The sequence below is a fragment of the Malus sylvestris genome, chromosome 3 (genome assembly GCF_916048215.2).
Source record: "Malus sylvestris chromosome 3, drMalSylv7.2, whole genome shotgun sequence".
Taxonomy (NCBI): Eukaryota; Viridiplantae; Streptophyta; class Magnoliopsida; order Rosales; family Rosaceae; genus Malus; species Malus sylvestris.
Window position 1 is genome coordinate 24,338,961 of NC_062262.1, and position 26,824 is coordinate 24,365,784.

Here is a 26,824-nt window from a genome sequence, read left to right on the forward strand (position 1 = left end):
TTTGCTACCTCCCCTTCATCTCTATTACCCTCACTTTCCTCATTCACTACCTCAACATCAACAACGGTATACTCATAATTACCACCATGTTCATTCCCATTTTGATTCACATTGCCCCTGGAAATTGATTCGTCAGATAATTCTTTGAGGCATTAAATCAAACACGTGGAATGTGTATAAAGTTTAGCAAAAAGCAGTATGAGAGATAGATGGAGGAAGATTATCAAACACCTGGAGATAGGTGGAGGAAGACTATCAAACTCTGCCGGTGACCCACTCCTAATTTCGTTGTTTGACGACGAAACATCAGACGCCTAGAGTTTCAATATTAACTGATCAATTATGCAATTGGGGATCCCAAATGAAAAAAAAAAAATCAAATCTTTCAACCCGAAATTGCTCATGAAACACAAAATTCAAATACCCAGAAAACCCATTTGTGCAAAAACTAATTGAATTAGAAAAGAATGAACCTCTGAGCGTTATGTGCTTTGATTTGTTCTAGAAATAGGGGAACGAGGTGAAAAGGTAACAGGCTAAAGGCTCACACGTCGTCCCACTTACTTTTTTTAGATCACAAAATGAAACAGCGTCATTTTGCTTAAGGATTTAAAAAAAATAAAAAATTAACACACTCTGTTGTAGCAGCAGAAAACCAGAGAGCAGGCTGAGTAACTATCACTTCTGACATGACCAGAGGGGTAGAAACCACGACTCATAGGCTTGATTTCCGGTGAGGATAGGGGTGGCAAGCCCTCCTTGCTCCTCTGTAGCTTTGCCAGTGGAAGCAGAACCATAGGTATAGAATAGTCTAACAGCGTAGGTAGTGATCACTCATCGCAGATATACCAAGCATGATCACCCTTAAAGAATGTATAGTCCCTCGTCACGAATATACCAAGAAGGACCATCCATGTACCACATTGCTACATGGTGCAGTCACATCATCACACATCACACCTCCTACTTCAACTCAACACCTATGATTTACATGTGAGTAAATACACTATCAATCCCACGTGACTAACCAAATATATTGTCATACAAACATATAAGTTCTACATAATACTTCTAATATGGTTTCATGCTCGTCTTTCATACTAGCAATCACACATATCATTATATCATCTAGAAGTTCAATAATCACATAAATTTCAGTAAGGTGCCAATCACATGCAAACCGAAGCATACATCCCATAGGATGGCTCGCTGGCCAAGGTAGACCCACTAGGCTCTATGAGATATCTAGTAAGGTTCATTTCAGTATTTAAGAACGATTCAGAACATTTTGACCAGAATTCAATCCTTAGTCAACGGGGTTAACGGTATGGTCAACAACCCTAGTAATCTAATTCGGAGGATTGGAAAGTCAGATTTCCGTTATGTAAATTTCTAAGGTCCTCATATAATGCGTATAGCAACATACTATAATTTCATAATGATCCAACGGTCAGATCCTCGTATACTACAAAGGTTATTAATCTAAGATTATTCAATCCGGAAGATACATACATCGGATTTATGACCTGTAAATTTCTAAGGTCCTCTCATAATACATATAAACAACATACTATATTTTCATAATGATCCAACAGTCGGATCCTCGTCTACTACAAAGGTCAAGTGGCGGCCATTTACGAAACTATGATCATACAACAGAATCATGCCAAACGAACAACATAAGTGAATTCAGGGCATGAAACTAAGCATAGAAACACAAGGTCAGTTTTTTGTATCCATTAGTTCAGACTATTTATACAGAAACCAAAACTAAAAACGCGTTTATTCTTAAAAACAAATACATGGAACCATAGTTAATGGTAGACTTTGTTCTTGTCGATTTGTTCCTTGAAGAATTCCACACAAGGAATTAGCTTTGCCGTCAAGCAATGCATTTTCACAGTTGTGCCGTTGAGCCAACGTCCAATTGGTACTCCATCAGTTTTTTGGACATTGACATGATGCATACTTTTCAATTGCCATCTTAACGTTATTAGTGATACGTATATTAAACGTCAAACAACCAAGTGTGTATTCAACAATGATTAAACATATGAAAATCATAGATAAGGGGCACATGTTCGGACAAAAATGACTGAAAAATTATAGAAATTGTGTGTTGTGTCCCGACCCTAGGAAAAGTCGGGTGTGTGTCTACATTCTTAGAAAAATAAACCATTATTAAATTGAAAAAAGAAAATATTATAAACATTGTCGGTGTGGCTTGAGCCAGGCCATAGGTTCAAATCCTGTCATATTTCTTGTGGATCATCCCATAGCTTATAGGTGTAAGCTGTGATATTCATCGTAATTTGTAACTATGGTAGATATTATGTTTTAATATAGTAGATTGCAATTTATACTCCACTTTTTTGAATAAATAATATATATCATTGTACGTAAAAAATAAAAATAAAGGAGATTGGGTTTGTCAACCAGTTTTCTCGAAGGTAAAAAACATTTGATTAATTAAAAAAAAAAAAGTGAACATCATTGATAAGGAATACAAATTCATAATAACAAATGCAATATAAAAACAATACAAACCTAACTACATAACATCCAAGCAACAAAAAAAATAACGCTCATAAAGACAAAACTTACATCACTTTCTAAAGAACTTGAAAAAAATGACGCTTTCAATAAAAGATGTTACCTTATGATAATATTCTTATAGAAGTGGTAAGAAATGTTCCATCGAATTATAGAAAACAAGACTGGTTCTTGTGATTTTTTTTTGTTTGATGCTCTTGTGAATTTCTATGTGTGTGTGACAAGATATTTGTCATTTTATAAAAAGTAATGCTATACTAACCACCTGGTAATACCATCAGTTGTACTCTCTTTCTAATCGAGGTAGAGTTCACCAACGCATATGAATCTCCTTTCTATTAGAGATGATACAAATAATGATATAATTTGATGGTTAAAGTAGCATTTTTGTTTTACAAAATAAGGTTCATGGAATCTTCCCCAACAAAACCAAAAAAATAAATAAAAATAAGTAATTCATGAAACTCTCCAGCCCCACACAAGAAACAGAAAGCGATTGCGTACATCGACTCCAAGTCAAGTTGTGGATAGACGTTTGAAAACCAAAATCCACCACCCATTTCTCATACAACAACGTATTGTATGGATTGTAGTACAAACCCCTCTTCCCATATTTACCACTTTCATCTTCTTCGTACAACACTTTTTTTTTTTCACCCAAAAATTTGTACTACAACCAAACCTTCAGATTTCAACCCCCACCATTTATAACCACACCCACATGTAAATCCGTTAAACCCAATCCCCCTCTCTCCCTCCTCTCCAAACCCAAAAGTCAACAACGATGGCTCCACCTCTCCCTCGGTTACTCCTCTTCTGTTCTCTCCTCCTCCTTTGCCTCACCATCCCCGCCTTAGCCCACAGCGGCCACGACGACGACGACGAAACTGAACCCGCCACCAACGACAACGAAACCCCGCATGACCTCCGTTCGAGGCCTCTAATACTAGTCAAGATTTGGTGCCTCATCATAATATTTTTTGGGACGTTCGTACCCGGAGTTTCGCCTTATTTCTTCAAGTGGAATGAAGGGTTCTTGGTTTTGGGTACGCAGTTTGCTGGAGGTGTGTTTTTTGGTACGGCGATGATGCACTTTCTGAGTGATTCCAATGAGACTTTCAAGGACTTGACCGAAAAAGAATACCCTTTTGCATTTATGTTGGCTTGTGGGGGATTCTTGCTTACAATGCTTGCTGATTGTGTCATTTCCTATGTGTTCCTCAAGAATAAGAGTGGTGTGTCGGCTGCTGATCTTCAGGTTCAGGGTAAGTGCTTTTGGTATTTTATATTTTCTTCTCTTTGCTTGCTCAGTGTGTGAAATTTCTTGAACGGGAAATGATAAACACGCACACTTTTCAGCCTTTCACACACCCTCTTTAATCATTTCCGTTGATTTTGTTTGATTCTTTGAAATCCGATGGCCACAAGTATAGAAATATAGGGAGGGTGTGCGAGTAGCTAAAAAAATGTGAAAATCACCTTCTGCCTGTTTTCGTTTGAATTATTCAGTTCGATGACCAGAAATATAAAATTATAAAGGGACTAAAAGTGTGTTGAAAATCAGTCCTTGAATAAACAACTGTTTGATGTTGGATTTTTGTTTTTTAGTAACAAATGTAGTCTATGACATTTGAACTCCGACCTCCTCAAACTTAACAAAGTGGAGACGGGGGTGCCACTAAACGAACTGTATGTGTGTTTTTGCTGAGAATTGTGATTGCGACAATAATTTATGAAGCAAAACTAGGCAGGTAATATTGACTGTAAAACTAAGACAGTCAAGTGATGGTTTATTTTTCACTACAGGTAATATTGAGCAGGGAAAGGGTGGTCAATATGGCACTCAGGTAAGATATATACTTGCTAATTTCATATATCTTCTGGTGGTAATCGTATCAGGATTTCCATACGCATTGCCCCATTGGGGGGATTACTTGGTGGCGGTTCTGTGACTAACTCGAAACTTGTTTTTGGTTGACCCGGCAGAGCCATAACCACTTTGCAAATGCAGTGGTTGCAAGCGCTACTTCACTTGGGGACAGCATCTTGTTGATAGTAGCCTTGTGTTTCCACTCTGTGTTTGAGGGCATTGCAATTGGAGTCGCTGAGACCAAAGCCGATGCTTGGAAAGCCTTATGGACAATTTCTCTTCACAAGGTATTTGCGGCCATTGCCATGGGCATTGCTCTCCTTCGAATGATGCCTAACCGTCCCTTCTTATCATGCGCTGCCTACGCTTTTGCATTTGCTATTTCAAGCCCTATTGGTGTGGCAATCGGAATCCTAATAGATGCGACAACCCAAGGAGCTGTGGCTGATTGGATATTTGCGATTTCAATGGGTCTAGCATGTGGAGTGTTCATATACGTAGCAATAAATCATTTATTGGCGAAGGGCTATAGACCCGACAGAGCAGTTTCAGTCGACAAACCCCAGTACAAGTTTCTGGCAGTTTTGTTGGGTATTGGGGTAATAGCTGTTGTGATGATTTGGGACACTTGAAGTCATTGTTCGTGCACGATTTGTTTCTGGAAGAAAGCGTTCGGAAGTATAGATTTGTTAGTAGCAAGGCAAGGGGTTGGTAGATGTGATTTTGGTTTTATTTAGATTTTTGCTATCATAAGTTATTAGTTCAGGATAGAGAGCAGTGTTGTAATGATCTCCAAATGTTTTTATTTTGTATGCATATGGATACAGTTATAAACAGATGCTTTCCGGGTTTATATATATAAGCAATATTTGGGGAAGAGGATTCGAGCTCGGTACCTCAGGCGCAGGAGTAAACATCCTTAACCATTTTTGACAAGTCCCTTGGCCTTTCCAGGTAAAGCAGCGTATCCTAATGCCATTGAACTACAGCCTAATGCCATCGTCTTGTGTACTCATTTCTTCTGTTTGATTCGCACAAGATTCACTTCTCAAAATCCTTTGATTAGAATCTTCAGATCGTATTGATTCATTCCTAAGATTCTGTCCAAAACACATGCTGTATAATAACACACTGAACTGATCATTTTTCATGCACCACTGCAGAATGGCTTGCTACAATCTTCTTAAGCTCTCTCTCCTCCTCTGCCTCATCCTGGGCCAACAGTGGGCAAGACGACGATGAAAGCAACAAGAGCGACAACGTTCACACCCTTCCCTCCAAGCCTCTAATATTGGTGAAGATTTGGTGCTTGGTTTTGGTGTTTGTACGGACTTTTGGAGCCAGAACGTTGCTCTACTTCTTTAAATGGAACCAAGGGTTCTTGGTTCTTGGCACGCAGTTTGCCGGGGGTGTATTGTGTTCATTCACTTCTTGATGCATGTCAATAACTGTGATCCTATGCTATGTTATTTTATGCTTACAATCCAAACCTTCAACTTTTTCTCATGCACCAGTAGAACATGGCTTGCTACAATTTCCTCAAGCTCTCTCTCTCTCTCTCTTCCTCTTCCTCTTCCTCACCCTCTCCACATTCGCCTGTGGCAGCCACGGCGATGTTGAAAGTGAAACCAACAAGAACAACGACATTCGCAGCCTTTGCACCAAGCCTCTAATATTCGTAAAGATTCGTGCACGGTCTTTTTTTTGGGGACATTTGCAGCCGGAATGTAGTCCTACTTCTTAAAGTGGAACGAGGGGTTTCTGGTTCTAGGCTCACAGTTTGCTGGTGGTATTTTTCTGGGAACAGCTCTAATGCACTTTTCTGATTGATTCAAACAAGACTTTCTGTGGTTTGGTATGTGTATACTAAGCAGGACAGTGACCCTCCAGTTCAATGATTCTGGACCGTCCCTTCTTATCATGCCCGGCATATGGTTTTCTGCCTCCATTTCCAGTCCAACTGGTATCGGAGTTGGGCACAACTCAAGGTAGAAGGCGGATTGGATCTCTGCCATTTCGATAGGTCTGGCATGCGGCGTGTTCATATACGTATCCAAAAACCATCTGCTTTTAAAGGGCGATACAGCTCACATGGCTGTCTCCGTTGACACACCCCATTACAAGTTTCTGGTTGTGTTGTTTGGGATTGTAGTAGTAGTATTGGTTGTCACGATCTGGGACACGATATAATCGTGCCAAGCAAGGAGCTTGCCGTTTAAGTAGTTAACTGCATTCACCCTGTACTCGATGTCTATTTGATTCTATCCTCAATATCGCTTGAAAAATGAATAAAAATAATGCTAAATATTGACAATCCCGTTCACCTTGATTCATGACTAGATTCGGGACCAAACTGTGTAATTTAAAAGGTTCCCACAAAAGCACAGATTCAGAATGGAAAAAGTGGCATATATATGCAGTACAGACAATCAATGCAGTCTGTTCTTCAGCTAATCACACAAATCATGATTATTAACACCAAAGTGAAACAGTCTATTTGAAAAGCTTCACCGTAAACAAACGGAAAGACATAATTTCAGAAAAGGAGAAACTCCCAACGGTTGCGAAACTTCTCCTTCAACACATGTTTTAACTGATTTCAAGCAGGTGGTATTGCTGTTAAGAACTCTGTCATCGTATTGTACAAACTGTCTCCTTTAGCCATTCAAAAAAATGACGCTCCGAATGAGAGATTCTACCTTGTGATATATTCTTATAAAAATAGAGTATAATCAATGGTAGATATAGTGCCACTTGTCAACTCAATGTAGGAGTAGTTAGTTACGATTCCAGTTATGATGTATGGCTTTACTATAAATAACAGTTGTGATGTAATAACTTCTTAGTTAAGCAATAGTAATACAATTTACAATCTCTCTCTAAATTTCATCATTTCTTGATTAATGGCTGATGCTTAACATAGTATCCATCGCCGGTGTTGCTCGCGCATCTTCGATCCTCTAATTGCTTCTGCTACGATTTGATCGCAGAGTACTTCGTCTTCTTCTCACAGCGATTCCTGCTATTGGTGCTATGCTTCTTCAAAGATTGGTATTTTCTAATTCGATTTCTAGGGTTTCTATGACAGTAGTAATCTTTGATTCTCTCAAAGATTGGTATTTTCTGCACGCAAGGTGTTTGTGATATTGTTGCTTGCTTCTGTTATTCTCCAATTGCAATACACAATTATGGTGACTCTTTCTGAACTCCAGATTGTTCAATCTCCCATAACCTCTCTTATTTCCACTGTTTCTACCTCTGTTCATGTGAAATTGGATGATTCCAATTACCTAAATTGGCAATTTCAAATACAATTGTTGTTGGAAGGTCATGGTACTATGGGATTTGTTGATGGATCTACCCCTTGCCCTGTTCGTTTTGTTCAACATTCTACAACTTGTGACAACCCGTCTTATAGAACGAAAGGGTATTTTCGGTAAATTCCTCTGGAGTGAGCTAGATATTTTTGAAAAGTGTTTTTGGGTCTTAATTTGTGTGCCTGGTAGAGCCACTTCTGTTGGGTTTTGTCCCCCCCCGGCCCAACTCTCCTTCTCCTCTCATTTCCCCGTAACCTCCTTCATCACTCTCTTTCTCTCACCTCTCTCTGTCACTCCCTCCTTTCCCTTCTTCAAACACACACAGAAACAACCTTCACACCACCGGCCTCCCCATTCCGAGACACTCACACATAGCCACCACCCCTTGGACCATCCTTTTATCCTTCACCCATCCCCCGATCACTCTCCCTCTCTTCCTAGCCTACATTGGAGCACAGTCACTGTGCTGGCATCTCACTGGCGAGTTTTCAACAATGGAACTAAGGTAAGCCTCATAGGATCCATTTAGATCATGTTTGAGGTTAGTTTAGGGTAGTTTTGAGAACCTTGGTAACGTTTGAACACAGGAACAACTCGGGGAAGCATTCTCCATATTTTCTGAGAAGTACCCGTGGGTTCGAAACCAATTTCCGGCCAACTTCGACCACCACACGTCGTGAAATTGGTATAGATCTTTTCCTTGTTTTTTGGGCTTCATTTTGGTATTTTGTTCGACATGTTTTGGTCACGTTTTGGGGTTGATCGGAGCTTGGAAGCTCCAACTTCTTTTTTCTCCGTCGAAACCAGGCCGTTGGGCCGTGCCAACCCGAAACCTTTTTACCCTGAACTGGCCCAGGTCTTTGGGCCATGGACCTCGGGCCAGACCTTGGCCCTTTAAGTTGAGCCCAACCTAAGTCCTTAACCCATTAGTCCCAACCCAGGAGCCCAAACCTTTGGGCTGGGCTACCAAAACCACTGAGAAACAAGCCCAAACCTAAAAGAAAAATCAGCCCAAACCCAAGAGAGATCTGGCCCAACCCTTTGACTCGACCCAGTTGGAACATTCAGAGGAATATTGACTTTTTGTTGATTTTTTCAAAATTTACCCAGGACCTTTCTTAAGGTAATTCAACGTCTTGAATCCGTTTCTGATGTCTATTTTCCGAAATTCAATCGTTTGAGTATAGCTTTATTAATTGGACCCTTTATGTACTTAGGTGCATTTATTGTGACGTTTCCATCTTCGCTAGTTTACGTGGCTCTTCGACGGTGAAGTATTTGTGAGTGCACCCCCTTCTAAAATGCATGCTTTAATAGTAGAAATGCATACATGAAAATCATGATTCAATAGTTACGTTTTATAAAACGTTTGTGTGTAAGCTAGATTTACATTATATGATTATCATGCTTTACTGAGAATATTTTGGAATACCATACTTTATCGAATTAATGTTTTTTGTAGTATATATGATGGATGACTATATACTATTTATGAACATGTTTTTACACTCTTTATAGTATATATGATGGATGACTATATACCATGAAGTGGTTTTGAGATATATTTTGGAAAGATTATATTCAATAGTTTTGTGCTTATCAAGTGGTCACTGTTTTGCCTACGGGGGATGATACTTATATTGACCTACATGTTGGGTGTTGTAGGAGCCTACGGGCAATTGATACTTATATTGACCTACGGGTTGGGTGTTGTAGAAGCCTACGGGCGATTGATACTTGTGAAGGAATTGTTCTAAAGGAAGAGTTCTATATGCCTTTGGGCAATACTGATACCACTAGTTAGTACACTATATATGACATATGTTTTATGAAAGGTTTTATGGCATGCTAGGGTTTTCAGAAAACCTATCACATATTATGCTATTAGTTTTCAGAAAACTTTGGGGGTTAGTACTTTATTGAATAACTGTTTCAGTATTTATATATATATATATCAACTTGGTCCACTCATGTTTGTTTTGTGCCCCCTTAGGATTTAGAATTGAGGCGTATAATCTTGGCGTCAGGGTACTTCCGCATTGGCATCTTCGAGTCATCTCGGTGTAGGACCCATTCCTTTGCTCATTCAATTTTACATTATTTCTTTTAGTGTTCTAGTTAGTTGTATGCTCTGAACATGTTCCTTAATTGCATATTCCTTATATTTAAATTTCTATTATTTTATTCATATTCATTGTTCTCATGCATGTTAGAATGGCTTCGTCACCTCCGGGTGACGGCTAGCACGTGTCTACCCTGGTGTTTGGGAGAATATCAGGGTCGGGCATGTCAGTCTGGTATTAAAGCGTGGTTTGTTTAGAGCATGCTTAGGATCTTCTGTTACTGTAGTGGTGTGTCGGTCATGACATCATTTGGATGTCATGACTTTCAGATTGTTGTCTTTTGGCACAGTTGTGCAACCTTCATACTGTATGAATAGTCACATGTTATGGAAGAAGAAGAAACTTGTGTCGGGATTGTACCTCATCGGTGATGAATTGGTTTGTTGGATGACTTTCAACATCGAATTGATAATCTGCAACATGCATTCCTTGGGAATTGCCGGTAAAGTTAGTTTTACATTGAAGTGGCATGATTTCTTAATCTCAGTGAGATGAAGTTTGGTTAAGACCAGTTGAAGATCCAAGATGGCAATGCCACTATGCGACATGCGTTCCCTAGGAATTGCGGGTGGAGTTAGATCTACGTAGGAGTTTTAGGAAATGGAAAACATTTGTGGTATGAGTGGATTAAGACCAACTAGAGACCCAAGAAGTGATGCTACTCTGTGACATGATTTCATTAGGAATGGCGGGCATAGTCATGTCTTAGTGGTCATTAGTCAAAACATTTGAAGTGCGTATTGGAGAAAGCGAGTAAGCGCTAATTGTGATGACGTTTAGTAAGTGATAGTTGGTGAGATCGAACCAATGTTCTCGGACATGTTCTTACTGAGGAAATTCATGTGGATCTTCAGAATACGTTTTCTGCGATTGTTCTATTGTTAACTTTCTCGCTTACTCTGACCACGAGGTCAAGTTCACTAAACCTCGATTGTCAGTTGTACGACAAATTCTTCAAACGTTGTTTTTTACTAGAGTATAGAAATGTCTACGATTGCACCATGGTGTACCGCCCCAATTGTGCAAGCGTAGTTGCGGAACACCTCAGTAGAAAGACACACACAAAGCTCAAGGGGGGCATAGGTAGGACATTTTGGCTTCCCAATTTTGAGGCACAGTAGATCAGCAGAGTAACGTAGTTGCATATTGTGACGATTAACCAAATAATCATAAATAGTGACTTCTATTTCTGCATCTTCACCTTCCTTCACTTGTTTGTTCCTCAATGTAAAACTGGATCATTCTGTCGTACTGATGTTTTCTACTACCTTTCACCCAAAGCTCATCTTGATCATCCGAACCTAATTGGACAATTATCCAGTGAGACCATATTGGATTGGAAAAGCTGAAAAGCTGAATCTACTGAACCATATAAATTTGTTAGGAGTTTCAAAACGTCAAATTATTTCATGAGATGTCGGACGAAGTTGTGTGACAAGTGATGTTATCAGGTGTGTGACATTAGATCTTGAACGGTTAATAATCCTTAACGGTCAAGATAGGTACTTGTATGAACTCAAGCAATAGAGTGTATATTCAAATCCAGATATCTTGTATTCTAGATTTAATGGACTTGTTTTGACCCTCAAATCCTAGAGTGTTCTTGTAACTTTCTCGCAAGCTTACTAGACTTATCCAGAAGAGCTTCATGTGGCCCTGAGGTTTGAGCTGTCTTTTAGTAAAAGATTGACGAAGGATGTTGTCCAGGTGGTCAGTGGATTGCATTACCAATCACTATCTTCACGTAGAAATGAATAGTCACATCTCATTATCTTGCTATAATTCATAAACATCATATCGTACTCTAGCAGTTCTTTTCCAATGATATGTGTTTGTCTCAACCCATCTTTCCACTGCTTCACTCTAGGACCTTATTGTTCGTGAATACGGGGATGTCGAAACACTTCTAGCATATCTGATTAGTGCGCTCTAGAATGGTACGACAGTGTGGATGAGGCGAGAATTGGATGAATCTTTGTACACTCTCACGTTGCAGGGCAAAAATGGTATTCGGAAGATCAAATTTTCAATATGGAAAATTGTGCACCTTTGGGAAATTACTGCTTGCTTATCGAGAAAACAAATGTGTGGTCGATATCGTGGGCAGTTGACTGTTGTATGGATAACTTATTCATTGGGTTCGTTAAGCAAGTGGGTAGGAAGACCCGTACAGCAGTTGTTACGAATTTGCTATTGTTGGGGCTCGACCTAAAGACACATCTGTTCTCGGAGTACGTGGTGTTTCGAATGCTTGGGTGAGACCCACTTTCATTTTTGGTTTTGGTTTTCAGCACAAGTATTTAAATTACTAATTATAGTTTTATATTTGTGTTTTCAACATTACAAATGTTTGGTCGAGTCATTTTCACTTTCATTGTTAAGTCCAGTATAAAGTCTTCGACCTCTATGTTATTACACATCTATTTCAGCATTATCGTATAATACGTACATATTTTTTACCTTATGCTATTATATGTTTTCGTCTTTATATCTTCGTAAAGTATATTTCTACTTTTACACTGATGGGGGAAGAAGGTGTGAGCCTGGAGGCACGAAAGATGAAATCATTGCAACCCGATCGTGACGGTGTGACATTTTCCCTTTTGTGCAATCGCTCTGTCTTGATTTCTTCACTACATATATATATATATATATATTTTTTTTTTCTTTTTCTTTTTCTTATTTTTGAATATTTCAGTGCAGCAATTAATTCAAATTTCGGGACGAATTTTATTTAACGAGGGTAGATTATGACAATCAGTCCCAGATTTTATAGAACGAAAGGGTATTTTTGGTAAATTCCTTTGGAGTGGGCTAGATATTTTTGAAAGGTGCTTTTGGGTCTTAATTTGTGTGCCTGGTAGGGCCACTTCTGTTTGGTTTTGTCCCCCCCCGGCCCAACTCTAATTCTCCTCTCCCTTCCTTGTAACCTCCATCATCACTCTTTCTCTCACCTCTCTCTGTCACTCCCTCCCTTCCCTTCTTCCAACACGCACAAAGACAACCTTCACACCACTGAGCTTCTCACTCCGAGACATTCACACACAGCCACCACCCCTGGACCATTATTTTCCCCATCTTCCCTCCCCGGATCATTCTCCCTTTCTTCCTAACCCACATTAGAGCACAATCATTGTGTTTGCATCTCACCAGCGAGTTTTCGACAGTGCAACTAAGGTAAGCCTCCTAGAATCCCTTTAGATCATGTTTGAGGTTAGTTTAGGGTGGGTTTGAGAACCTTGGTAACGTTTGAATGCAGGAACAACTAGGGGAAGCATTATCCATATTTTCCAGCGATTACCTGTGGGTTTGAGACCAATTTCTTGCCAACTCCGGCCACCACACGTTGTGAAATTGGTATAAATCTCTTCCTTGTTCTTTGGGCTTCATTTTGGTATTTTGTTCGACATGTTTTGGTCACGTTTTGGGGTTGACTGGAGCTTGGCAGCTTCAGCTTCCTTTTTCCGTCGAAACCAGGCCGTTGGGCCGTGCCAACTAAAAACCCAAAACCCTTTTACCTTGAACCGGTTCAGGTCTTTGGGCCATGGACCTCGACCCAGACTTTGGCCATTTAAGTTGAGCCCAACCCATGTCCTTAACCCATTAGTCCCAACCCAAGAGCCCAAACCCTTGGGTCAGGCTACCAAGCCCATTGAACCTAGCCCTTTTTGCTTCGGACCTAAAACCCAAATTCAAAAGAGAAACCAGCCCAAACCCAAAAGAGAAACCGGCCCAAACCCAAGAGAAATCTGGCCCAACCTTTTGATCTGACTTGGTTGGAACATTTCGAAGAATATTCCTCAAACATTCCGAGGAATATTCCTAGAACATTCTTTGGAATATTCCCGTGTTGACTTTTTGTTGACTTTTTCAAAATTTACTCGAGACCCTTCTTAGGGTAATTCGAAGTCATGAATCCGTTTCTGACGTCCTTTTCCGAAATTTAATCATTTGAGTATAGTTTTATTAATTGGACCCTTTATGTGCTCAGGTGCATTTATTGTGGCGTTTCCATCTGCCCTAGTTTACGTGGCTCTTCGGTGGCAAAGTATCTGTGAGTGGACCCCTTATAAAATGCATTCTTTAATAGTAGAAATGCATACATGAAAAGCATGATTTAATAGTTACGTTTTATGAAACATTTGTGTGTAAATTAGATTTACATTATATGATTATCATTTTTTATTGAGAATATTTTGTAATACTATACTTTATCGAGTTAATGTTCTTTGTAGTATATATGATGGATGACTATATACTATTTATGAACATGTTTTTACACTCTTTATAGTATATATGATGGATGACTATATACTATGAAGTGGTTTTGAGATATATTTTGGAAAGATTATATTCAATGTTTTTGTGCTTATCTAGTGGTCACTGTTCTGCGTATGGGGGATGATACTTATATTGACCTACGAGTTGGGTGTTGTAGGAGCCTACAAGCGATGATACTTATATTGACCTACGGGTTGGGTGCTATAGAAGTCTACGGGCGATTGATACTTGTGAAGGAAATGTTTTGAAGGAAGAGTTCTATATGCCTTCGAGCAATACTGATACCACTAGTTAGCACACTATATATGACATATGTTTTATGAAAGGTTTTATGGCATTCTATTAGTTTTCATAAAACTTTGGGGGTTAGTACGTTATTGAATAACTATTTCAGTATTATATATATATATATATATATATATATATATATATATATATAAACTTGGTCCACTCATGTTTGTTTTGCCCTTCCTCAGGACTTAGATTTGAGGTGTACAATCCTGGCGTTAGGGCATTTCCGCATCGGTATCTTCGAGTCCTCTTGGTGTAGGACCCATTCTTATGCTCATTCAATTTTACATTATTTATTTTAGTGTTCTAGTTAGTTGTATGCTCTGAACACGTTCCTTAATTGCATATTCTTCATATTTAAATTTCTATTATTTTATTCATATTCATTGTTCTCATGCATATTAGAATAGCTTTGTCACTTCTGGGTGATGGCCAGCACGTGCCTACCCTGGTGTTTGGGAGAATATCATGGTTGGGCGTGTCACAACCTCTAGTGTTGATAATAGCAATGTGGATTGTTCATTTGTTGTTGAAAATGAGGAATATATTGTCTAGAAAATGCATGATTGTGCTTTAATGTAGTTGTATACTGCAACTCTTTCTCCAATAGCTATTTCCTGTACTATTGGCAGTGTTAGCTCTCAAGATTTGTGGACCAGACTAAAAGAAAAATTCTCCACTGTTTCTCAGACTAGTATCTTTCAAATGAAGTATAATCTGCAACAATCAAGAAAGGGTCTGATAATGTGTCTTAATACTTACAAAAGATTAAAGAAGCTTGAGATTATCTTTTTGCTGCTAGGGAGATGAGGATATTTTGATTCTTGCATTAAATGGATTACCTCCCGAGTATAATACATTTCGATGTGTGATTAGGGGCCGTGAGAATGTTATCTCTCTCAAGAAGTTCAGATCCCAACTTCTTGCTGAGGAACTTATTGTTGAAAACAATGTTCACACTCCATTCTTATCTGCTATGGTTGCAGATAGTTCCTCAGCTACCAAAGGTTCAACCTCTCAGTTACATACCAATTATGGTCAATCTTCTAGTCAATCCAGTTTTTTCTCATGAGGGAACATACAATTTAATTACAACAAGCAAAAGGGCAGGGGCAAGTTTAATCAAGGAGCAAAGTTTAACAGATAGTCTTACAATGTGTATCCTAATTCCACCTCAGGAGTTATTGGATCCCCTCCAATTGCATATAATGGTGACTCTTTGTCAATTGTGCAACACATATGGTCATTCTGCTTCTTTTTGTAGATCAAGACCTCCATCAAAACATGGCTTTCATATTTGTGGGAAGACTAACCATTCTACTTGGTTTTGCTTTCATAATGACAAAGGGCCGATTTACATTGGTGCATCTTAGTTTCCTTAATCCACTGCTTCTTATGCACCTTCTTGATATCACTCTCAAGTACCAATGCCTCATTCTAAATCTCCAAATCAGTCTCAATTACATGCTATGAATACTATGGTCTCTCATCAAACACAAGGCTCTTCTCCACATAATTCTGAAGGAAAAATTTGTGAAAACAAGTTCATTTGAGCAACATCTATGCATGCAATTAACAATTAAAGGAGGAATCATGCTTGTATGCACTCAAAAATAAAGCTTTACCCATGAAATTTAAGGCCTAGTAGTTGTGGTGAACTAAGACTCAACTCAAATCTTAAAGAAAAGAGTTGAGAAACTTTTATACCTTTGAAGCACCTCTTTGCTTAGCAAAGGATATTCACCCATATGAGGGCCTTCTTTCCTTAGTCTCATTGCTCCTTGGCTCCATGGATATGGATGGAGGAACTTTGCTTCTTGGCTCCATGACTTCTTGGATATAAATGAAGGAATGGATTCTCCAAGTTCCCAAGAAAGGGAACCTCTAAGTTTCCATACCAAGGAGAGCATTGAGGAAGAGATGAGTGACCTAGGAAGAAATGGATGCTAGTCCATTCTTCCTAAGGTGGCCGGCTAATAAGAGCATATTTATGCGACTTAGTTAGCTTGTTCTTGTGCAATTATGTTGTTATTTCTTAGTTAATTTAGTATTTCAAGCCATTTTCGTGTGTTTATAGGTCCAAATGGCTAAAGTAGCAAGAAAGTGCATTTTGGAGCAGTTTTGGGCTTGGAATGGATAGCACATGCTTGGAGCAAGGTGGATGGACGAAATTGAAGACCAAAAGAGGCTAGGATTATGCTGAAGTTATTAATTCAAAGAAAAGGAAGTTAAAGATGCAATCAAGAAAGAAGGAATGTTAGCCAAAGTTACCTTATTTTAGTCCTAACCTTTCCTAATCCTTCACCACTTAATTTCCAGCTTCAAAGAGGTGTTCTAAACACTTTAGGACACTTAATTACATGTTTCTAAAAGGTCAAACCCAGCTAAAAAGGGATGCCGCACATCCTTCCCTTTCCTTTTCCCTTGCTGTGCAAGGCATCCATTTTTCCTTCCCTTTTTCCTTGTTGCTGCATATCCCATTACCCTTTTCTCTTAGGAATCTGATTTATTACCCTTTTCTTGGAGGATTTGGAGCATTAAAACCTTTCTGAATTTAGTTCCCAGCCATACCTTTCCTTCCCCTATAAAATAAAGCCTTGCCGCACCTATCTAGGATCCACTCTACTCTTCTCTTCTCCTCAGCCATTCCATCCACCTATCTACCCATCCATCCTATATTACCCATCACCACATATTCTCTACACATCCCTAAACCTCTCTACATAATCTGCCGCAACCCTTAAACCATCAATTCACCACTCATACCCTTGTGCCACATATTTACAAGGAAGAAGGATTGCTTGGAGTTGTGCTAGCCATTCAATTTGGATTGCTGGAGCATTCTAGGTGTATTTTACTTTGGTTTTCAATGTTTAATTTCAATTGTTTCTGTTTAATTGCAAGTATGAGGAACTAAACCCCTTTTGGCTAGGGGGAATTTCAAAGCCATGAACATATTTGCAATATGAATTGATTACTTCTAATTGTGATTTGATAAGTTGTGAATGCAATTCAATTAACTGTTTGATTCAAAACTTATTCTTGTATGTTGATTGAGGGTCGACACTTAGTTTGCATGCATAAATTTGATGCTAGGATATAAGGGAGTTTCACCTAATCGTTATGAACTTATATTCATGAGTAGTGAAGGTTGCTAGTCACAATCGCGTTAATTGAATTCTTGGCAAACGTATCATGCATTCATAGTTACGAATGTCTCGTCAACACTTATGATTTTCATAGAACGTAATGATCTCTGATTGTATCTCTATTATGCATTCATGTAGGGCACTTTTGGAGAATGATTTGGGTTGTCGCATGCATTCATCCAATTCAACGAGTAAAGGAAAATCTGAGGGTTAATTAGTGCATCACGGTTAATCTGGGGTGTTGAGCTTCATAACTTATTGAAAAGCAATTGGAAATCGATTCATGTACAAGTGTGTCATGTGTGGAGAAGGACCCTCTAGCTATCCCATCATCCATTCAAATCCTCAATTTCGTGCAAATCTGTCTAGTTCTAGTTTCTGTTTTGTTTTTACTTTATTTTCATCCAAAACCCAATCCCCCTTTACTTTAGTTTGTCTAATTAGTTAGAATCTATTTTAGTTTGTGTTTTTAAGTGTTTTGATTCAAGTAAAAGTCAATTTTCGTCCAAAGTCATTCCTAGTGTCTAGTTTAAGTCTATTTGGTTGTTTTAAGCTGTTTTGAGTATTTTAAGTTTGTTTTGAGTCTTGTGAGTCTTGTTAAGTGTTTTTAAGTTTAGTTTTATGTTTTTGAGTCAGTTTAGAGGTTATTAGCAAGCCCTCCTAATCTCCGGTCCAGAATGATCCCTACTTGCATCTTTACTACAATTTGACAACAAGAGGGTTTAATTTGTGTGTTAAGTTAATTTTCGCATCACTGGCCTCCTAAGAGAAGAGAGAGCGTTTTTGTATTTTTCTCTTTTCTCTCTTGAAAACCCTTTTGAGGGAATGGGTTATAATTTCCTTTCTATAGCCACTTACATTGAGTGGCATAATTGAAATTAAAACCAATTCTCCCTTACACTCTCTATGGCCTGCCATGTGGGTTCATTAGGCTTTCATGCCCTTTGTGTTTTCAAGTTGTCATACAACTTGAGTTATTAGACTTGACCTTCGAAGCCCATTGGGCCTTGAGGCCCAAAACTAACCCGAGGTCTAAAACGAACTTATTCATTTGATTAATTAACATATTAATTAATCATAGCCATAAATAATTAAACTATTTAATTATCTTTACTCATCTCATTTGTTTCTTCAATCTTTACCTTACACGGTGTACGATCCATTAGGTTCATTTTAGCGAGGCAGTGGGCGATTAGAACTCTTAAAATAGATTGTGAATTGAAACTTACTTTTCAATTCTTCCTTTAGTGATTATACACCTTTAAGGTTTCCACAAACCATGAGTGACACCTAGTAATATGTCATGGCTACCCAGCTAATCAGAAGAGGTGGATAACCTATTCAGTTTGGGATTACAAAGCAATATGGTCTTTCTCTAATACAATACTCTTAACCATATTGTTTGATTTGATAGTTTATTCATGTCTACTATCCAATGTGATTCTTTTTTTTTCATGTCTACTATGCAATGTGATTCTCTTACTTATATGATTACCTTGAATGTGATTTGGAACGAATTCCTAAATCTCATTCTTACGCTGGCCAAAGATTCTTAATCATATCATAGAGTATTCTCCCTTAAACAGTTTGAAGGTTAGAGATCCCTTGTTGTGCATTCACTTACCTCCATGGCTAAGTAGCTTAACCCCAACTATGCCATGGACACCCTTTGACGGAGTGACATTGACATAATCAAAGATCAATGACCTAACCATAAGACAACTACGATGCCTCAGGTCAAATGACTACTTTGCAGTATCCCAACCATGAGTTTTCATGTGACATGAGTATGCGAACTCCTTGTTGATTGTGTTCAGTGGACTCATTCTCTATTGAGTACCTACATGCTTGTCTTGGTATTAGTCACACTAATGACTTGAGACCAGTCACTCTCTTTAAGAGAAGACATAGCACGTATTGATCTTAACGGACTATCAATGCCCAATTGGCAATCCTATGATCAGGAACATTTAAGATATGTATACGAAAGAGAATGGTCTCATGAATCTAACTTCTTTAGATCACATTCTCCCAATTACATATTTCTTGGACTTATCGTTTAAGCATATAACATTTATATGAGACGACTTTAAACAATAATCTTTGCCCTTTATATTAAACTAGATTAGTTTAACATGTGAAATGTTCATAAAGTATCATCATACTATTGGCTTTAGGGCACATTTCCAACAATCTCCCACTTGCACTAGAGCTAATCAGCTTGGTCATCAATGATGATACCTCTTCTGAATTCATTTCAAAAATGGCTAAGTAGTAGGCCCAGACAATGGATATCTATATGTTATCCATAGAAACAACCTTGAGAATAACGACGTCACCATTATACATGATTCTCAATCATGTGGTTTAGTCTCTCATTTGAGTTTGAATCTTGATGAGACCTTGATTCCTTGGCTTGAGCTATCGCCTCATTAGTGTCGTAGTGTGGGTACATTAGAGACATTTTTTGGTTGGAACCAAATGGAGAGTTCATAAATGAACTTTCCAATCCAAACAACATTGTTGTAAGCTTCTATATGGCGATATATTTTGCATGCATGATGGAACACACTAAAGTCATTACTTATAACGTTTCCACCCAAATATCTCTTTAGTCATAATAAAAAGATATCCAATTATGTCTTCATTCATAATGAAGAGACGTCCAATGATAGATACGATATTAGATTCATAATCTAATACATTTACGCTTCCATTGCGTTACTCTAGTTCTTCCTCATTCTTAATGACTATATTCTTTAGTATTTATTAAATACTTAAGGACTCACTTGACAGTTGCCATGGTTCTGATCCTGGGCTTGCACTGATATCGTCTTGTACCATTTTTGGGACAACTCATATCAACGTTTTTCATACAATATGAAATACATAAATCACCATTCTGCGTATGCATAAAGGATTCTATTTACGCATTATGCTTCTTTGGGAGTCAAAACGGTACACTCCCTTTTAGAAGAGCAATTTCCCAGTCTGATTGAAATTGTACTTTCATTTGAAGTTTATCATTCGAGAAACTTCCTACATCTATCGTCTATCAATAGGGATTGAGATAATCCAATTACATCTTGAAATCTATCATTATAGATTTCCATCCCATGTATATAGACTATGTCTCCCATATACATTCTATCATTATAGAATGTTTAAAGTCATAACTTTAAGGAAGAAGAATTCCTTTCATTTCCAAAATTAATATATAATATATATGTTCAAATTTAGGAATATGATTAACTCCCACTAATCTTTTGTAAACCTAGTAAACAAAAGATTCATTTACATCTTTATGAGAAATCAAACGATTTGATCTTTCTCTCATAAGACGCTTATAGCTCCCATAAGCTTGCTAAAATTCATGATGGATAGATCTCTACAACTTACATGTCTTGTGATTCCTAGTCTTAGACATATATTATCAGGACTATCTTGATAATGGTTTCGGAAACCCATATTATTTCCAAGCATTGAATCACCGTTTAGTTAAAGCTAGCAATCTTCGAATTTAACGTCAAAGATGGTTTCTTCCAAGTCAACCAATCTCGTTGATTGCAGTCACCTTAAGCTACCAATTAGCTATGAAGGTTTCACTATTTTGGGTCAAATGGTACTATACCATTTCCTTGAGTATATGTCGTTGTAGACATCGAAATTTCGGTGAAATAAATGTTGACAAATGCATTAAAATTACAACCTCCATTCATTTCACCTACATCATACACTTACTTCACCTACAACCTCCACTCATTTCACCTACATCATACACTTACTTCACACACTTACTTCACCTCCACTCATTTCACCTACATCATACACTTACTTCACTTACAACCTGCACTTATTTCACCTACATCACCCACTTACTTCACCAAAAAAAAAAAAAAAGGATGGTGGTGATTCATTCTCAAAGCCTATAAATAGGCTCCTCCATCAAAGGATCAAGGAGGAAAACCAATTCACATCACACCAAAGCCTTGAAGCTTTGAAACTCTAAAGCTCCCAAGCAAATCCCAGGGGATCAAGAAAGCCCTCTTCGTTCTCCGTCAAATCCTCCTTCAAGATCAAGCCCCAACAGCCCTTGAGGAACTTCCACCAAATCCTCTTTCAAGATCAAGCCCCAACGACCTTTGAAGAACTTCCATAATTCAAGATCAAGCCCCGACGGCCCCTTGAAGAAAGTGTTCATCGTTCATCACCTGTTCATCCTAAGATCAAGCCTCGAAGGCCCTTGGATTAACAGCACAATCCACAAATTTACACATTACGAAGATCGAATCAGAGGCTAAATTTGTAGAAGAGATTGTAACCCTTAAATCATTAATACAAATATTATTTTGTACATGTGTTCTTGTCTTATTCATTGCAGGAATATTCATGTTTACAGTCGTATATACACTTAATGTAGTCATAAGGATTTTCATTCTTATTTCTTTCGAATTAAGAGGTGTAACTCTATGACATAGTCATAAAGTTCAAACCATTCAACTGAGACGATTTATAGATCCTTCTCGACTACCTTGGAGCTAGTGGTGTAGGAACTAGGTTGTTATATTTGTTGATTATCATCTTGTCTCTCAAAGAACCCATTCTTTGAGTTCTATCTCTCATTCATTTGCTCTATCTTAGGCAAATCCTATTGTAGGATTACAATGAACTACCCAACAAATAACATTTGTTAGTTGGTTTATAGAAGTGATATCCAAAGGTTAATTTAAGGATATCCCACAAGATTGTTCTCAAACAAATATTGCTTATTAGCACACAAGCCCAAATCTTAACACGATTAAGACTTGTCTTTCTTTCCAACTACATCCTATGGAGTCATGAAAACTTTGGAAGATCTTCTAATTGACAATCATATTGTCTTAGAAGTATATATCCTATATATGGGTAATTGATAACATCCAACGAACTACATCTTATTCGACTTCGTTCTTCTCCCAATGGAGAAATCCATTATCTTATGATGCTATTTTCCTTGATATCTTTCAAGGAAACTCTTCTAAAGTGTTATTTTTCCTTGGATCAAATCTAAGGAGGTAAATACTTTAGACGTCTTATTCATCAACTTACATTCTTGAATTCTTTGAAACCTTTTGCAAAGTATTCGGACTTGTGTTTATTCAAAATAAATGATAGTCCAACCGATAGCGATCTTTGGTGAATATCAAACAACATGAGTAATTTTATGTTGTGGACAAGTGCCACTAACATCTAAGTGAATTAACCTCAACAACTTTGTGATTCTGTCTTCTTTTCAAAAGAATAAAGATTCGAACATTTCGCCTCTATACAATTTTAACAAGAAGGCATTGGATCCGGATTTAACGATCCAAAGCATCCATCTATGACCAACTTGTAATTTATGCTTTAGAGGTATCACAACTTAGTTGGATTAGTCACTACCTTGCAACCTTTTGGGTTTTAAGCATCGTTATATTCTATACAGTTAACACTACCACATCATCTCTACTATAAAGACAATCAATCAAATTACAATAATCCAATCATTCATTAATAAAGAACAATGTTTTGTCAAATAAAACATTCATCCATCTTTTAAAATTATAGTGATGGAATTAAGTTCCTTATTCAACTTGGAATGTAAAGACAATCTTTGTTTTTCCAATTTCTTTGGTAGTTCATATGAAGAAGTAAGTACCATCTGCTTTCGCATAGATCTATATTTTATTCACGTTCCAAATGTGAAGTACTTTCTCTTCTCTCATTAATTTTCTACTTCTTATTAGCCACACTTTTTCAACGATTGTAAAACATAGTTACTAATACAGAATCAAGCATTCAAGTAGAAGAACCAACTGTTTTGAACTATTCAAAAACAATTTACAATACCTTCGAAAGGTGTGTTCTTGACACTTGCAAGACATTTCTTGCAAACACCCCTTCCAATGTCCATCCTTTCATAAAGAAAGTTTGTTCCCTTGGAGTTATTTCGCCTTCTTCATTTGACTTCTCCATTGACTACAATAGTCATGGTCCCTTAAACTCCCACTATCTCTCTTGAAACTTATTTCAATTGTGTTATACACATCAAACGATTTGGAGAGCGTGCGGTTATTGTTCACTATATAGTTTACAATAAAGTTAGTGAACCATTTGGCTCAAAGGTGAAGTCCTTGCCTAGTTTCCATCTCCTGAAGTGGTTTAACACTTCAATACTCAATGATTCAAAATCATCATAAGTCCATGTTGATGGACTATTTTTGTCAATCAACCATTATGTTCTAATCATGATTACAAACTTTCAAAAGTTGTTCAAGACAACTCTCATTTCTTCATACAACAATTTGTAAGTGAAGAATCATGGCACATAAATGGTCCATGCCCTTGTGCTTACTTCTCAAGTTCCTTGTTCATTTAACAAAGAAACAAGCACTAGTGTTGTTTGTGTTGTCTTATTTATGATAGACTTATCTAACATGTTCTTCCAATGATACATTATCAATAGGAAGATTCTGAGGATAAGACTACCTAGGTACATAAACAATCCATTCAAGACAATTTATGGGATTGTGGTACCAAGTCCAGGAACTAAAGTCTTCCGCTTTTCTTTGGCAAGTTTTGGATAGCGTTTGTAAATATATCAGTAAACAAATACATAACGAATATAAATTGATTGATTTTAAGCTATTTGATATAGGTCTTTAAATCAAATAGCACCACCCACTATTTTTGGCAAATTCCCTATCCCTTATTGGAATTTGAGAATTTTGGAGGAAATTCTTAGTGGGGTATGAGAGGCTCACTATTACCAAACCCACCTCACAATGATATGATGTTGGCTAGCATCAATAATAATGAGAGAGTACGCTTACTCATTTACATCTCATGTAAGTACCCATCTTATTTGGCCTCTAGAGAATGATGTCTAACAGTGATATGATGTTGGCTCCATTGCACTTAGTTAAGTCATTCCCACCATGCAAGATCGGGTAAGGGTTCAAGAACAACCTCACAATGATACGATGGTGTGTAAGCACATACTTTGTACTCCCCCATGATAGGATGAAGTCAATGTATGAGTCACAAACGATCAGAGCCTACCACGGTGGAAGGCCACGAAAGAGTGTTCAAAGCACTCTCATGCTTGTCAACTTAATAACGGTTTAGTTGAGGGTTTTTGGGTCTTATCACGTATAAGATTGCATTTTAATCTCATTAAAACAATTTGGTCCTATTACAACTATTGGTCCATGTGATTGATTTAGTAGTATATGATACTCCCACTATGCTTGTAAAACGATTTTTAAAGCAAGAGTATATGGTACTACTAACATAAGCTTTGCATTCATTGATGGACTATATAGTTGCCTTAGGGCCTTAGGATGACTATGAACCTTTGATTCGATCCAACACAAGCCTAGTGTTGGATCTCGGTCTAGGGATGGTGATTGATTTTACTTACGCATTTAATCACATTAAGGCGTGTTTTCTTATTGGGCGTTGGACCTAACTACTCTAATTTCATGCATATCAAATAAAACAAGAGAGGAGTACTTCAAAGTAAACAAAAGCTTATGCTCTTTTACAACATTTGATCATATCAAATTACAACCAAAAACTAATCTACACATTCCCATGGTTCAAACAAATTTGAGAGACGGCCTTTCACATAGCTTAATTATCATAGGCTTAGGTTCATAATCACCATTTCTTTTAACGCTTTAACTAAGTAAACTTGAATGCAACATTGTCATTTGGTTTTTGTATCCATAGAATATTTTAAATGGAGCTAAATGAAATGAAAATCCAATTCTCATTTAAAGAGACAAAACTATTTTGTTCTCAACTAATTTGGGCCAAAATGCAATAACCTCAACTTTTGGGCTATATTGCAAAATAGAAACTTTTTAAGGTCACTTTGTAAAAACACAAAAGTCCACTAGTTCATGTAATTATAACTAGAACCCAAAAATTTTAACAAATACAAAAACTTCATTAAAGGAGCAAACAATTTGTCCTTTAGTGATTTTGGGCCTTTACGTAAAAATGTAAACTTTCGGGTCAAAGTGCAAATACACAAAAATATCAAAACTTTATGTAATTGCATAAAAACCTCAATAGTACCCCCATTATAGGGATGGCCGGTCATGGTGAGTAGTGATGGTGTGTGTGAGTTGATTTGTGTGTTTGAAAGGTGATTGAAAGTTGTATGTGATTGGTATGGTGTGAATAGTAAAAAAGGTATGGGTGTTGTTTGAAAAATCATACACCCTTTTTGAATAAACAACAAACTTTTTGTTCTTGGTATGAACAACAAGAACAAAGCAAGAACATTGAAGAACATCCCTAAAAATCCATAAGAGCTCCATGAATGTTTTCACTCAATAAAACTCAAATTATCACTACTCAAAAGAGGGTTAACATCCCAAGGTACTTAGGGGTTCCTAATGTCACTTTAAAACACTTTTAACAACACAAACAACCCAAAAATTCACCCCTTGGATTTGGCCGAATTTCCCCATAAACATGGCACCAAAGTTTAGCTCCAAAATTCATGCTTAAATGAACTACATCTACAACTTTTGAGATGGCAAATTTTCTAACAAAATTTACATTCAAAGAAGCAAGAATAAAGCTTGTAACAATTACAACATTCAAATCATAAACTATAAAAATACAAGACCCAAAAGGATTCACCAACTACTAGACCTAGGCTCTGATACCACTTGAAGGAAAAATTTGTGAAAACAAATTCATTTGAGCAACATCTATGCATGCAATTAATAATTAAAGGAGGAATCATGCTTGTATGCACTCAAAAACAAAACTTTACCCATGAAATTCAAGGCCTAGTAGTTGTGGTGAACCAAGACTCAACTCAAATCTTAAAGAAAAAAATTGAGAAACTTTTATAGCTTTGAAGCACCTCTTTGCTTAGCAAATGATATTACCCATGTAAGGGCCTTCTTTCCTTAGTCTCCTTGCTCCTTGGCTCCATGGATATGGATGGAGGAACTTTGCTTCTTGGCTCCATGACATCTTGGATATGGATGAAGGAATGGATTCTCCAAGTTCCCAAGAAAGGGAACCTCAAAGTTTCCACACCAAATAGAGCATTGAGGAAGAGATGAGTGACCTAGGAAGAAATGGATGCTAGTCCATTCTTCCTAGGGTGGCCGGCCTCCTAAGAGAAGAGAAAGCTTTTTTGTATTTTTCTCTTTTCTCTCTTGAAAACCCCTTTAAGGGAATGGGTTATAATTT

The 26,824-nt window shown here is 37.6% G+C and overlaps 1 protein-coding gene and 1 long non-coding RNA gene across 2 annotated transcripts; both read left to right on the forward strand.

The window, feature by feature from the left end:
* Positions 1 to 3,229: 3,229 nt before the first annotated feature.
* Positions 3,230 to 5,300, forward strand: LOC126615038 (zinc transporter 11-like). The gene is made up of 3 exons (XM_050282744.1): positions 3,230 to 3,818; positions 4,360 to 4,400; positions 4,540 to 5,300. The coding sequence occupies exons 1-3, from the start codon at positions 3,338 to 3,340 to the stop codon at positions 5,053 to 5,055; spliced, it is 1,038 nt and encodes a 345-aa protein (XP_050138701.1). The 5' UTR covers positions 3,230 to 3,337; the 3' UTR covers positions 5,056 to 5,300.
* Positions 5,301 to 7,301: 2,001 nt separating this feature from the next.
* On the forward strand, positions 7,302 to 15,849 carry LOC126615041 (uncharacterized). The gene is made up of 3 exons (XR_007620622.1): positions 7,302 to 9,020; positions 14,621 to 14,690; positions 15,422 to 15,849. It is a non-coding gene; the product is annotated as an uncharacterized LOC126615041 (long non-coding RNA).
* Positions 15,850 to 26,824: the final 10,975 nt, after the last annotated feature.

Bases quoted from the DNA above. Each gene is read 5' to 3' on its own strand.
- LOC126615038 (XM_050282744.1), top strand. From the start codon at position 3,338: ATGGCTCCACCTCTCCCTCGGTTACTCCTCTTCTGTTCTCTCCTCCTC. The intron at 3,819-4,359 runs GTAAGTGCTTTT...TTTTCACTACAG, and splicing joins TGCTGATCTTCAGGTTCAGG to GTAATATTGAGCAGGGAAAG. The intron at 4,401-4,539 runs GTAAGATATATA...TTGACCCGGCAG, and splicing joins GTGGTCAATATGGCACTCAG to AGCCATAACCACTTTGCAAA.